Source organism: Eurosta solidaginis, chromosome 4, assembly GCF_040869045.1.
Source record: "Eurosta solidaginis isolate ZX-2024a chromosome 4, ASM4086904v1, whole genome shotgun sequence".
In the NCBI taxonomy this organism is placed as follows: Eukaryota; Metazoa; Arthropoda; class Insecta; order Diptera; family Tephritidae; genus Eurosta; species Eurosta solidaginis.
In genome coordinates, this window is record NC_090322.1 from 202,988,065 (window position 1) to 203,003,353 (window position 15,289).

Genomic DNA, 15,289 nt, shown 5'->3' on the forward strand with positions numbered 1-15,289 from the left:
AGGTCAAGTGACGAGCGTCTCGCTGGGGAGGTTCTCAACTAAAATCACAAATTTACTATTTCTATGTAAAAAGTTTTCATTTTATTAAATTGGTTGTAAAGTAAAGTGTAATTTCAAACTGAAACATAAATTGATTTAATTAAGGGCCTTTTGAGTACTGCAAACTTTCGCGGAAATGCTGTAACCAAAATCAATTAGTTTTTCTATACACAGCAGAGCAACCTGCATTAAATGACTTAATGAATTGTACAAGCTAAAAATTAGAATACATGTATGCACCCATTAAATAAAACAACAAACAGCAAAAGTTAACACTAAATCATTATTTTACGAGCATTTAATTCGATAATAAAATGTTGCTCATTTACGGCAATCGCTAATGGGCAACAAAGTATTTACCGTTAAATGGTAACAAAAGAAAAGAATTTTAGCGAACATTTTTATGTTCATTGGAGGAGAAAAGTGAACGCATAAGCATTGAAATGAAGAAATTGAAAAGAAATGTGGAAGAAAATTTTATGATAAACTATATAAGGATATTAGGCGGTGTTCGTAATGTCTTCTACTTACTTGCTTGTAAGACCCTGTAGGCAAAAACTATTTTACAAGAACGCTTAACACAAGAATACATTCTAAGCCTTTTTGATAAACATAAGTATGTAGCTATCACGATAAGCCTTGTTGTAGTTGCATTATCGATAAAGTTATTCCCCGAATTTTTGGGTAGTGTTATCCATGTTGATGGTTTTTTTTTTCGGAAAAAAATACGGTACGTTCCGGTAACAAGCACCATTAAGGCTTTACCCGACCATCTCGTGAACGATTAATATTACCACATTGAACCTGAAAAGAAGTAGAACTAGTGCCGTCTCTCGATGCGATAGTTCTGTGCTGGTTGAAAACTAGTGCGATTCGTTGCAAGATTCCGACAAAAACTAATTCGAACATCAAAATATATCCGCTCACCAAATTTCAGCAAGATATCTCAAAACTGCTTTCCAACGAACCCGCTAAATCAATTCAAGCTCATCATCCTGATCAGTATCATCAGAATATTTATTGGTGGGTCTATCTCTTCTCTTTTGAAGACTTACGGATCAGAGATAAGAGAGTTAAGTTTACAGCGACTGCACCCATCAACACCGTGAGGTACACTTAAGCCACCTGGTCAATTGTAATACTGAGCTAATGCCCTTCCACCTTAGATATGTAATAAAATAATTTAAAAAAAATTTAAGTTAAGCGGTTTTATTGAAAGCAATACTTACATGAAGTGATAATAATACTAAAAGCTAGAAAATAATTAGGTAGGTCCTAGGTACTAGTCATAACCCTCCTCATCAATCTAGGGTGTTGCTCAGACAATTAAATAAAAGCGTTGGGCGCGTGAAATTTCTAAACATGTGAGGCGTAACATAAGCTGATTAAGATTCATTTGGTCTTATATATGACTATCAATAGATATTTGACGCGTCCAACACTTTTATTTAATTGTCTGAGCAACGCCCTAGATTTATGAGGAGTGTGATGACTAGTACCTAAGACTTACCTAATTATTTTCTAGCTTTCAATATTATTATTACTTCATGTAAGTATTGTTTTCTATAAAACCGTTTAACTTAAACAATTTTTTTAATTTTTTTTATATTCAAGTTTTTAGTCTTTATTTAATTGCCTATTATTTCTCATTCTATTTAGTTAATTTAGTGACTCATTATTACAAGGACTCTTTCATGACAATTACAATCTAAGTCCTCAATACATAATCCTTCCAAAGACTTACCTCGACTCTGCGCCACGTATGCTTGTCCCTCCTCGAACTCCAAAATATTTTCATATCACTTCTACCGGACTGTATGTAATATTTGTTCTAAATATGAGCCAAATCGGACATCATAGGTGGCTTTCTATTCATGTATGTATTACGTGTTCCAAATATGGACTAAATCGGACCACAAATACGATTTTTTTGAATATCTCGATCTTTGCGCCACCTAGCGGCGATTTTTTCATAGGTCGCTTTCTATTCTTGTATGTCTTATGCTTTCCAAATATGAGCCAAATCGGAACACAAATAAGATTTTTGTGTATACCTCGATCCTTGCTCCACCTAGCGGCGATTTTTTTTTCATAGGTCGATTTCTATTCTTGTATGTATTATGTGTTCCAAATATGAGTCAAATCGGACCAGAAATACGATTTTTGGAATATCTCGATCCTTGCTCCACCTAGCAGCGATGTTTTTTCATAGGTCGATTTCTATTCTTGTATGTATTATGTGTTCCAAATATGAGCCAAATCGGACCACAAATACGATTTTTGTGAATATCTCGATCCTTGCTCCACCTAGCGGCGATTTTTTTTCATAGGTCGATTTGTATTCTTGTATGTATTGGAATATCTCGATCCTTGTGCCACCTAGCGGCGATTTTTTCCTAGGTTGCTTTCTATTCTTGTGTATTATGTGTTCCAAATATGAGCCAAATCGGACCACAAATGCGATTTTTGTGAATATCTCGATCCATGCGCCACCTAGCGGTGATTGTTTTTCATAGGTCGCTTTCTATTATTGTATGTATTATGTGTTCCAAATATGAACCAAATCGGATCAGAAATACGATTTTTGTGAATATCTCGATCTTTGCGCCACATAGTGGCGATTTGTTTCTTATTATTGCATTGTCATCGGGTTCTGAACTATATTCCAAGTTTCAAGCTTGTAGCTTATCGGTAAGTTACTTAAATTTCGATTACAAAATTTGTGCCAGCCAGCCAACCTACCAGCCTGTCAAGGCAAGCTAAATAAAACCGTTTAAAAAATTTAACCAATTTTCCAACTGATATAACACAGGATACCCTCAATTGTATCAGAGTCAAGCTCTGAAGTGCTTCTTAGGCATTCCATGCATGTCTTGGCTAGAGCCGGACATCTGTGAATGAAATGTTAAACACTTTTCATCTCTCCCTTGCACCTACAACTTCCTCAGAAGTCATTCTTGATATTTCCACGCGTTTATCGTGTATTCCCATCAGACAGTGTACTGTGAAGAATCCATTAAAGAGACCTGAGGAGGGACGATTTAGTTTGATAATAATTTATTTCGATCCACATTTATGCGAGGTCAAGTTGTAGGGACATCTCACAAGTGAGTTCCTGTTTCCATCTCACATTGGTTTTATCGGTAAATACAGACATGAAGAAGTGTTTGCATGTCCCTAGTTCATCAGCAACATAGCTTCCAAGTTCACGACTGTGACCCGGAACCCACATCACCATTGTGGTGCACCAACGCATTAGTTTGTTGAACGTTTTTCTCCAATCTATTGGTACCTTTGAGGAAGTACCCTCGCCTAGAAGAGCTTTGGTCGCTGCTTGATTATCGGAGTAGATTGCAACGGATGTGAGATTATTGGAAAGTGGACTTGGAGCTGCCTTGAAAGATGCTGCAGTGGATTGATAGTCTAATACTTACGGAGAGCGAAAGAACCCACATGGCACTTAAGTATGGAGCCACCCGTGATGACTGCTGTAGTTTCTGCGGATAGAACGGATATATGTATAATCGCACTCGCGTACACTAGGACTTTGATATAGAAGTTGTAGTCTAGAGGAAGGGTCGGAGTAGTATAGTTCAGTCGACGAAAGAATAACAGGATGGTTCCCACAATAGTGATATGGGAAAATCTCAAGTCGCTCCACGCCCTACAGGTCTATTTGGAAATGGTTAAGCGTGATCCCAAAAGCCTTGATATCAGCATTGCGGCTGACTGCTTCAATCCAGTCGTCCTGATGACTGTGCGATTTGACATTCGTACCAAGCTTAATATACCACTTCATTTTCCTGAAGAGTATAATAAGATCAGTATAACCAAAATACGAAGCGGGTAGCACTGCCATTCATTTGTTCTCAAATGTGTTAGCACAAAACGAACCACGGTCAATATATCTGCGTAGTTTGTTCGATACTAATCCCATTTTTGATTTCTTATATCAACGGTAAGTAGGTGCGTACTGAAGTTGCTAGAATTGAGAAAACATATTCTAGGCAAAGAAGTATGAAAACCTAACCTAACCTAACCTACCGGTTCGAGTTCTTGTCGAACACAAGCGAAAACTTCGTAAATGAAGCGAAAGCTCTACATACAATTTTACCAGTGCACGAATTTAATTGAATGTCGGTATGGCGAACTTTACAAGTATTTCGATTTTCGAACATCTCGCGAGAAGCCCAGTTCTTGATTTATCTAGTCTCTCGCTTCTGCTCGAGAAAATATTTTAAACTCTAAACATAATACAGGCAATGCAGCGATAAAATTGAATATTGGGAAGCTTGCGAGGTTTACGATTATTTCGAGAATCTCGCGAAAAGCTAAGATCATTTTAGCTTAGACACTGCAAAGTTTTTCAATCTCATCGTTTCACATATTCCCATTTTTCCTTACAGGGTGTCAGCCAATTAAGCAATAAAATCAATTGTAATGTTTTGCTAATGCTAGCATTGAGTATTGAAGTTTCTACTGTCAGCCAATTTGTTGGTGGTGGCATTGTCTAAGAGGTTGTAAACATGCTGTGCAACAACACGACAAAATTTAACGACCCACTGTAGTCAGGCATGGCGGGAACAATGGAATTGACAACGAGCATTCGCTTCAGCATAAAATCACATTTGATACGTCCTCCGGCGCTACTGATTCCCAAAATATGCTGACACGTCATAAAAATTTTTATATTCTCTAAACTATATAACTAATGTTACTAAGTGCTGTGTTACAAAACATCGTGTGGCGTCATTGCGTCTTGTCATATTAGATAGAGAAAAATTGTTAAAAGTGTGTTAGTAAATGGGCGGAAATTTTCCCTTTTACCAACTAATTTTATAACTTTCATGAAAATAAAATGGTATGTTAATTTTGGCACGATAGTCAAAATTGTAGGTTCTTACCGGGTAATATTTTAACAGTAGGAAACTTAAAATTTCACTAAATGTTTATTATTCTCTAAAAAAAACAGCTGAAGACTCTGTCGTCCTTATTTGCTCAACACTACTATCGCCCGACTAAGTTGAAAATATAGCGTACAAGTGATGTCCCTTGGCAATAATATCGATTTGGGATTGATGTTTGAGACATTTTCTTAGATAGTGCGAACTAGTTCCATGCGTCATCATTTTCGGACCATAGTAGGCAGGCCGGTGAAACGCATATTTCCAACATTACGATAACATACTGTACTGATTTCATCTATAGTGCTGGCTCAATATTATTGGCGCACGAAAATTGGCGCCATTATCCACTCTTAGTGTCATGTGTGAAATGTACGGCGTGAAACGAGAGATAGAACATATGCACATATGTTTGCGTATTTATGTGCGAGGGAGCAGTATGTGACAATTGGTTATTGGTCATCCGGTCCCTTGTATGTAATTTGAGCTTTGATTTGTGTCGCACTTTTTTCTTCGAATTGATTTAATGGCTATGAACGCCAATGAAAGGGAAAAGTGAAAAATACACTTTGTTTATCGCAAAATTCAGCTAAAGTAGACATTCCAAAGTTTTCGAAAGTGTCACAAACGTAGACGTATATATGTATATATTTATTTACACGAACTCTTATTTTCCACTTCTAATTTAAGGACGAACCAATTTTTTTGGTGATAAGTCGTCTTTAAATGTAAGATTATCTTCTGCTCAACTAAATCACATATGTAAATTAAATATAATGTTCCTCCTCCCTTTTGTTCAATTATAGCGGTGAATAAAGCACTCCTGCTACTTTATTTTTGCCCTAATGGGATCGCTGAGTTCATTGTAATAAAGATACATCATTTTGTTCCTGAACTACGAGCTGTAGTTCCTCTTAAAAAGACATTGTGTTGTTCGCCTCGAGCAAGGGCTGTCAGTTCAGTGTAACTTCATACGATTTGTTGCGTCGCTCCCACAAACTGTCATACTCGGAACAGATCCTTGCAGCTGAACTTTTTCATACCTACTTATTACGGTTTATGAAAATTTCATGGCACTATTTCGCACTAAACACCATCAACATACAAATAAATTACGGATTGAACCAAAAAACCACGGAACCGCACCCTTAGAGCTAGACTTATCAAAAGCCTTTGAGATAGTCAACTACAGCACCTTACTACAAGACTTGGAAATTTCTACCTTTCCACCTAGTATAAAAAGGTAGCTCGCAAAATATATGTCTGGTAGGTAGGTATTGTGTCAATTAAGGAACGTAACATCTCAACCTAAAATAATTAAAGAAAGGGTGCCGCAGGGTGATATGCTTTCCCCCTTTTTGTGTAATCTTTACCATCGAACTCTGAACAAGCAGTTTACGTTAAATAATCAAAGATCTGAGCTTCGTAACAGATATCTGATTAAGTAGATCCCGCCTCCCAGAAATAAAAGGAGTCATCTCATACTTTGAACCAAAAGAGCATAAAAAGCCCATCCGAGTAATCGCGCTTCATTCTGGCACAACTTTGATCTGGATTATGTAATAGACTAAAAGTTTTACTTATACAGAATCGAGGCTGACATACGCATTGTGTGTCCTGCATGTAATGTCACATAACACCAACCATCTTTTAAATTGCAATGTGGAACCAAGGCCTCCACACCCATATCCTTCACGTCGCACTCTGTTAAAACTACAAGTTTCCCTAGACTTCCTTGAGGGGATGTCAATAACAATTTATGAGTAATCGCACCTCTTTGATGTTGCAAAACACTGCTACCAGAAGGAAAGGAAAGGCTCTTTTACACGTATATAATGCAATGTATGTGAGCTTCCAGTTCAGCCTTTTGTCCAGCCTTTTGGCCTTATCGGTTATGTCAAGCCCCATACTATTAAGTTCTTTAAGTGGTATAACTCAGTTCAAACCGAAATTTTCCTGAGACTTCCATTAGAAAACCTAGAGAATTAGTCATGCCCATGACGGGTAATTAACGTATCTCAAATTGGTTTTTAGATTATGCTTGATTACAATTATCTATAATACATATTATGTTATTTAACGCTTTAATAGTTTCACCTCCCGCTTGATTGTGCATTCCTTTCAGGTAGCAGCTTTCGCAGCAGTAGGCATGGTTATCCGGACGCTTGCATCTTAATTGATGCTCCACATGCTCAACAGCAGCAACTAGAGCAACATTCACATCATATGCCAAGCCAAAGCTTGCATATCAGCAATCAACAACTACAGCATCAGCAAATTTGTACACACCAATCACAGCATCCTACCCCGCCATCACTACCAGCTGCACCAGAGCCATGTGAAACAACGCATCATAATTCCCGAAAGCCACGCCGTAATCGTACTACATTCACCTCTGGACAATTGAATGCACTGGAAAAAGTTTTCGAACGAACTCACTATCCAGATGCATTTGTGCGTGAGGAACTGGCTACCAAAGTGGGATTAAGCGAGTCACGTGTACAGGTGCGTATTTTCGTATAAAATTGCAAATGAAATTAAAACTGAATATATAGTTGATTACTTTGAAATTCTTTTACGCCTTCACTACTCAATAATCACACAACACACATACACACGCTCTTTCTCTTTTCCGCTTTCCATTTCCTTTCAATAATAGGTTTGGTTTCAAAATAGACGCGCAAAATTTCGACGCAATGAACGCAGCTCAACAAGTGGACGTTCGATATTAGCCAGTACACCCCAACCGGTACTTCCCATCACTGTTACGCATAAATTTGATAAACTCATTGGTGGCAATGGCGTTTCTGGTGGATTTTTCCATCAACAAATGGATCATGTAGTCGCAGCGGCTGCGGCATATAATTTGAGTTTTCCAACACTCGGCATGTATTCGTCAGCGGCGGTGGCCGCCGCGGCTGCGAAAAATTATGCAAATTCCTACAATGCATTTGGTAATGGTGCTGTGAATGTGTCATCCAACGCTGCTGATGCATTTAGTAGCAGTAGTGGTGGAGTTGGTGGTGCTGGCAGTAGTGGTGTAGGTGGTTGTGGATTCTTTGGCTCTTCAAATTATTGTGCACCTGCAACTGGATACCAGCACAGTTTTGCATCGTTGAGATATAAAAGCACACAGGGGTTTTCAACGTTATGAACGGCGCTTGTTGTGAGTTGAATCAAATAATTAAATAAAAAGTACAATTTAGTTAAATTTTCAATGAAATATGTTTACTTAGGATGTTTCATTCAATAAAATATTTATTAAATCGAATTTGCTTTGCCTTGCAGGACTCAGTGATGAAAACGAAAGCTTCTGGAATAGATTTAACAAGTAATTGAGGCAAATATTGTCAATAGAATCAATAATATTAAATCTAGGTGGGTTTTGTTAAAGGATGAGGTTGTGCTTGGTATATCCAGGTTGAAAAAGAGCTAAGTGATATGCAGATATGGTAATAAGGTTTTATTATTTTAAGCTGACTAGCGAACTTGTCCGAATTTACCCTGCCAGATAATTGGTTTGTCCATACACGGGCGCCTCGCAACACTCTTCACTCTCTTTCCCATTATCTTCTACTTTATCCTCCATATTTTCCTCTTAATCTTCTCTGTCCCTTATTCCATTTATCTTCCTCCCACACCCACTACCACTCCTACTCCTACTCCACGCCCACTTTATACACTTTTTAAGTGCACACATAATCTCGACTTCTTATTTGTTTCTTTTCGGCTTGTTACCGACTGTCTGCAGATGTGTCGTTGGTGGCATATTTAAGTTAAATCGCCGATAATATATTGTTAACACTCCGATAACAAACCTTTAATTTTGCAATAAAAACGCGAAAACTCTTTGATGGAAAATCGATAAAATCAAGAGAATCGATATTATTTCGGTAAAAAATTTATTGCTTTTGAAAAAAATCGACAACCTTCCGATAACATAAATTTTCGATAAAATATCGTTAAAACGCCGGAAATAAAAACGATAACTTTTCGATCACAAATCGATTACACTGTAAAAAATAAACTGATACTACTCCAATTACAATCCAGTAAGTTCTCGATCGTTTATTTATAACATTTTCGATATATATTCGACAAATTTTCGGTAATAAATCAGTAACAAATTGATAACTCGTCTACACCTCGTTGCTAATACTTCGATAACAAGTCGATGACTTGTCGATACGAAGTGGTTAACGCGGCAGTATCCCGTCGATAACAGCCCGATATGTCGTCGATTACAAACCGTTAACAACTCGTTCATTTCCATTAATTTCCTTTCCTGCAATTTCCTTTATTTTTCTTTCCCTCAAATTCTTATACCTTTTTTATTTTTCCAGTTCTGTTTTCTTAAGCACATGCATGTATGGGTCTTATATTTATATATGTATTTTCTTATATCCATTAATTTTCTTATATCCATGTATTCTTTTATATGCTGTTTAAAATTTTGCTATTTAAAAAATTTCCGTTCTTACATTTACTATCTATGCTTAAAGTCAAGTACTAGCTTGGCTGCGTGACGACAATATCAACATTTAAAACTACAAACTCTTAATTTTAACGAGCACACCATAGCAAACAATTTTTGACAAACTTTGCAAAATCCCCCTGATATTCCTCATCCCAACGCATTCTAAACTCGTTCGTTTTTGGGTTAATTAAAGCACCTTTCGAACACTACCCAGCAGTGAATTCATAAATTGTACAGCAAATATTCTAGCTCATTAACTACACTGAAAGAAAAAGACTGGCAAACTCAACCGAAACACGGGACAATTCAATCGAAATTTCTGTAAATTTTTATCCATCTCAACAAGATGTTGAATCAACTGCGCACAAATCGTTGATTCGTAATTGACCGTTTTAGTAGTCAAATGAACAAAAAAAGTTGTAAGGCACGATAACCTCCGAAGAGATTTTAGGCCGCGCTTCTCTTCTAATTTGCGTCGTGCTCCTCTTGATTTTCCCTACAAATTGGCCGGACGGGATCTACATGTTTTATGCCGACTCCGAACGGCATCTGCAAGGCAGATGAGTTTTCACTGAGAGCTTTTTATAGCAGAAGTACACTCGGAGCGCCTGCCAAACACTGCCGAGGGGCGACCCCGCTTAGAAAAGTTTTCTTCTCATTGAAAAACCTTAGTTCTAAAATTTTGATGTTGCTTTGCCCGGGGTGCGAACCCAGGGTATACGGAGCACGCTACCATCATACCACGGTGGTACTTACTAACCGAACGTCAATTGGGCTACATCAAATATGCTGGCACACATTAAATATTATACAATTTATTATTTTGTTTTATTAAATTCACTTTCACCAAACTTTATATTTCATAATTTATTTAATTTATAGTTTTGAACTTCGCTTTGCAAATAGAAATGAAAATAGTAGTCACAAAACTGATTCTCAAGTCTTTCAGTTGCAGCTCAGCTCATTCTCAGTTTCTTCTCTCGCACGTAGTTGCAACACTTGATTGTTTCGAACAAAACTTGTAGTATAAATGTTTGACGTAACATTTTAAAAAGAGAACTTGTAAGCTATAGAAAAGTAAAGAATCAAATCGCAGGAAGGTAATTCACCCCATTTAACTTGTTACGTCCCTCCCACACATTGTCATCCTCCCAGCAGCTCCTTGCAGCGGGACTGCTCCATATTCTCTTGCTGCGGGAAGGTATCGATTCCATTCCGGGTCCGTCTCCTGACCCCGGTCCTGAGAAATGGTTTTGCTGCATCAGCCGGAAAAGAATATTTTTAGGACGGTCATACTCTGTTCAGTGTGTCTCGTGTAAGGGATGGTTGCATCGGACAGGTTGTTCTGGGCTTAATCCCAAAACCCGACGTCCACGTAACTTTTATAAATATTTTGTGGCTCCTTGCTGTTCACGTCCGGGGGCGTCCCATAGTCTACGCCTCAGCACCCCCCAACTACCTTCCAGCAGCCCAGCTGCTCAGCAAACCACAACTAGTACCCGCTGCTGCTCGCGCCTCGCGGCGCCAACAACTCAAACAGCTGCTACGACTCATAACTACTATCTTCGTAGTAGAGTCGGTAGCAATGCTGAGCATCAGCCCCTCCCCCCGTCACCCCCCCCCCCCCCTCTTTTCCGGCAGCAATCGTGTAGGTAAGGGAACCAGACTCTTAGTCCCTAACCCGTTTGCACCGTTTGCCAGCACAGAATATATATGTTTGCGACAATGCAGCTCCTGCCTTGGGCGGTGCCACTTTCCTAGATGTCCTGGTCTCTGCAACGGCAACCCCCCGACGGGTTTCATTGCGCCATGTTGCCAGGTCGCAAACCCCAATCTACCGGGTACCCCAATGCTTGTCCAAGGACGCCCAGTCCCAGGGCCACAACAGCAGTTGGGTCCTGGCCTTCCTCAACCCAGGCGTAGTCACCCGTCACTTAATCCCAGAGTGGCAATGTCTCCCCCTATGCACTTCAGAATTCTGCAGTTAAACTCTAATGGTGTAACTGGTAAGATCACGGAGATAGTCGATTTCATGAAGCGGCACAACATCCGTATTGCTGCGATTCAAGAGACTAAACTCTCACAGCAAGATCTGCACTGCAAACCTGTTCTGGGTATAATGTCCACAGAAAAGATCGCATGAGCGGAAATGGAGGCGGCCTCGCGTTTATCATACACCACTCTGTGCAATACCATATATTTGATCCTGGCATCGACCGCAGGGACAATTTCTTAGAACGTCAAGGCCTATCTGTCCGGTCAGGCGATGCAAACCTAGAAATCATCAACATCTACATCCCTCCTGCCACCTGTTGCCCCGGTGGACACCGCCCTAATATTAGCGCCTTACTCACTGGCAACAATCGCATTATCTTAGGCGACTTTAATGTCCATCACGATCTATGGCATTCAAACTTGCGGGCGGACAGTAGGGGTGAGATGTTGGCGGATCAAATAGAACGACGTTCTGCACAATAAACGGAGACGCCCCCACACGTATGGCAGGAAGCTGTCACAGTTCGCCGGATATCTTAATCGTGAGCGCAGAACTCGTAAACTGCGTCAACTGACAGCCAATGGTAACATTGGCATCCGACCACCTGCCTATACTTGTTTCGTTCGAGCGTACCGCCGACTTCATCGTTACAGAAAACGCACTTTCATAAACTTTAAAAAAGGAAAGTGGGACGAATACAAATCTTTTACAGGCAACCTCTTTGCTGCCCTCCCTATCCCGACTGATTCCCGCCAAGTGGATCATGCTTTCCGCAAGGTCATTGAATCCGCCTCGGCACGTTTCATTCCCGCCGGGAGAATTCCCGAAATTCGGCCCCACTTCCCGGCGGAGGCCGCAAATTTAGCGAGAGAACGTGACCTTATAAGACAGCTCGACCCAGGCGACCCCCCAAATAAAGGATATATACCAACGCATCAGATTGCCTGTGGATGAACTCAAGCGGGCGAAATGGGAGGAGCACCTAAGAGATTGTAACCTCTCTACCGGTGTGGGTAAACTTTGGTTCAACGTAAAGTCCCTATCGAATCCGTCTAAGCACAATGACAAAGCTTCCATCGCCTTCGGCGATAAAGTGCTGTCGGATTCGAAAAAATGCCCGAGCGCTTTCTGCCGTCAATATGTAATGCATTCTACGGTCGACAAAGATAGACGTAGGGCCAACAGACACAATCATAAACATAAATTCAGCGCGTCACTAATTACCATCACCGCCAGAGAGGTTGAAGATGCCATTGGTCACGCTAAACCATCCAAAGTAGTGGGCATAGACGGCATAGCCATGCCCATGCTTAAAAGCCTAGGCAAAGAGGGTTTCGAATACTTAGCACATGTTTTCAACCTGCCTCTTTCCACCTTTGTCATACCAGAAAAATGGAAAATGGCCAAGGTGGTCCCGCTACTAAAGCCTGGGAAACCAGCTAACATAGGAGAGTCGTATCATCCGAGATCTCTCCTATCGCCAGTAGCAAACACGTTTGAAGCAATTTTGCTCCCCTACTTCCAAGCAAATTTGCAGCTAGCCTGTCATCAGCATGGCTTCAGAAAACTCCATAGCACCACCACCGCGCTAAATGCCATAAACACCCATATAAATTGCGGTTTAAACGCGTTGCGCAAGACCTATCAAAAGCTTTTAATACGGTCAACCATGGCACGTTACTGCAAGCCCTGGAAGGGTCTACCCTTCCCCCATGTCTTAAAAGGTGGACCGCAAATTAACTTGGTGGTCGGCAGGCATCGGTGGAATTTAGAAACGAAACATTTAAACCAAGAAGAATTAAACAAGGGGTGACAGAGGGTGGTGTCCTATCCCCACTTTTGTTTAACGTCTACATATCTAAGCTACCTTCACCACCAGAAGGAGTCACTATCGTTTCATACGCCGATAACTGCACAATAATGGCCACAGACCCAGGCCCACAGATCGATGAGCTCTGCAACAGAATAAACGGCTACCTCCCTGATCTCTCCAGTTTTTTCGCCTCGCGAAACCTGGCATTATCATCGACTAAGTCTTCCCCCGTCTTATTTACAACACGAACGTCCCAAATGTCGACCATTTTGAACATCCACGTCGATGGCACTACGCTACCGACTGTCCTACACCCCAAAATCTTGGGTGTGACGTTTGATCAGGATCTACATTTTGGTGCGCACGCAACCGCAATTGTTCCAAGAATTCAGAGCCGTAATAAAATCCTCAAATCCCTTGCTGGCAGTACCTGGGGAAAAGATAAAGAAACGCTCATTACTACATACAAAGCAATTGGCCAGCCGTTTACGTGCTACGCGTCACCCATATGGTCGCCAAGCCTGAAAATTATCCACTGGAAGAAGCTAAAGGCCTGCCAAAATACTGCTCTCAGAATCGCCACGAGCTGCCTTCTTATGTCCCCAGAACACCATCTACATAATGAGGCGAGAATACTCCCCATAAGGGAGAGAAATGAAATGCTAACCAAACAGTTCCTGTTGAATACCCAGAAACCTAGGCATCCAAACAGACATCTGATTGATGAGCCAACACCGCCTAGGGGCTTGAGGAGTCATCTCCGTAAGCATTTTGAGGAAATACGGCACCTGAGAACCCACCCGTATGAAGCAAAAAAACACAAGCAGGTCCTTGGTGAACTCCACAAACAGGCGTCGGACCTTTATGTCGGCAATTGCCCGGTGAATCCAGTACTCAAAGAAAATTACCCAAAACTTGTGGAAGAGGAACGCATACTCCCCAAGGAAACACGTGTCACTCTTGCTCAACTTCGTTCTGGATACTGTAACAGGTTAAACTCTTACCTATCCAGAATCAACCGATATACAAAATGTATGCCCCGCTTGCAATGTGTCCCAACATGACACCAACCATCTCTTTAATTGTAATGTGGACCAGCGCCTCTAACACCCCTTTCATTATGGTCCACCCCTGTTGAAACAGCAAGATTCCTTGAACTCCCGTTAGAGGATATTGATGATCGGTCGCGGCAGTTAGGTGGGGCGAAGCACTGCTACAACAACAACAACAAGGTAATTCACCACTGGAGTAACTTTACATGTAATTCGGCAAGTTTAATTTTCGTAACACTTTAAGTTGAAACGATTCCAAAACAACTCAAACTTTTATGTTGTCGGAAATATCAACATTAACAAGTAAGGAAGGCTAAGTTCGGGTGTAACCGAACATTACATACTCAGTTGAGAGCTATGGAGACAAAATAAAGAAAATCACCATGTAGGAAAATGAACCTAGGGTAACCCTGGAATGTGGTTGTATGACATGGGTATCAAATGGAAGGTATTAAAGAGTATTTTAAGAGAAAGTAGGCCATAGTTCTATGGATGCACGCCATTTAGGGATATCGCCATAAAGGTGGACCAGGGCTGACTCTAGAATGTGTTTGTACGATATGGGTATCAAATGAAAGGTGATAATGAGTATTTTAAAAGGGAATGGGCTTTAGTTCTATAGGTGAACGCCTTTTCGAGAAATCGCCATAAAGGTGGACCAGGGGTGACTCTAGAATATGTTTATACGATATGGGTATCAAATGAAAGCTGTTAATGAATATTTTGAAAAGCAGTGATCCTTAGTTCCATAGGTGGACGCCGTTTCGAGATATCGCCATAAAGGTGGACCAGGGGTGTCTCTAGTTGTACGATATGGGAATCAAATGAAAGGTGTTACTGAGCATTTTAAGAGGGAGTGGGCATTAGGTCTATAGGTGCACGCCTTTTCGAAATGTCGCCATTAGGGTGGGCCAGGGGTGACTCTAGAATGTGTTTGTATGATATGGGTATCAAATGAAAGATGGTAATGAGTATTTTAAAAGGGAGTAATCCTTAGTTCTATAGGTG

At 40.5% G+C, this 15,289-nt stretch overlaps 1 protein-coding gene across 5 annotated transcripts in view; it reads left to right on the top strand.

Moving 5' to 3' along the window:
• LOC137248935 (uncharacterized) overlaps nucleotides 1-15,289 on the top strand; it is a 109,800-nt gene that overhangs the window by 73,644 nt on the left and 20,867 nt on the right. For 4 of the 5 annotated variants that reach the window (XM_067779935.1, XM_067779933.1, XM_067779934.1 and 1 more), the window contains 2 exons: nucleotides 7,069-7,448; nucleotides 7,603-8,193. In XM_067779935.1, coding sequence (XP_067636036.1) covers nucleotides 7,069-7,448; nucleotides 7,603-8,097 — 875 coding nt within the window. In that variant the 3' untranslated portion in view covers nucleotides 8,098-8,193. Of the gene's footprint in view, nucleotides 1-7,068; nucleotides 7,449-7,602; nucleotides 8,194-15,289 lie in introns of those variants that run through there. The other variant, XM_067779936.1, reaches the window with a different exon arrangement.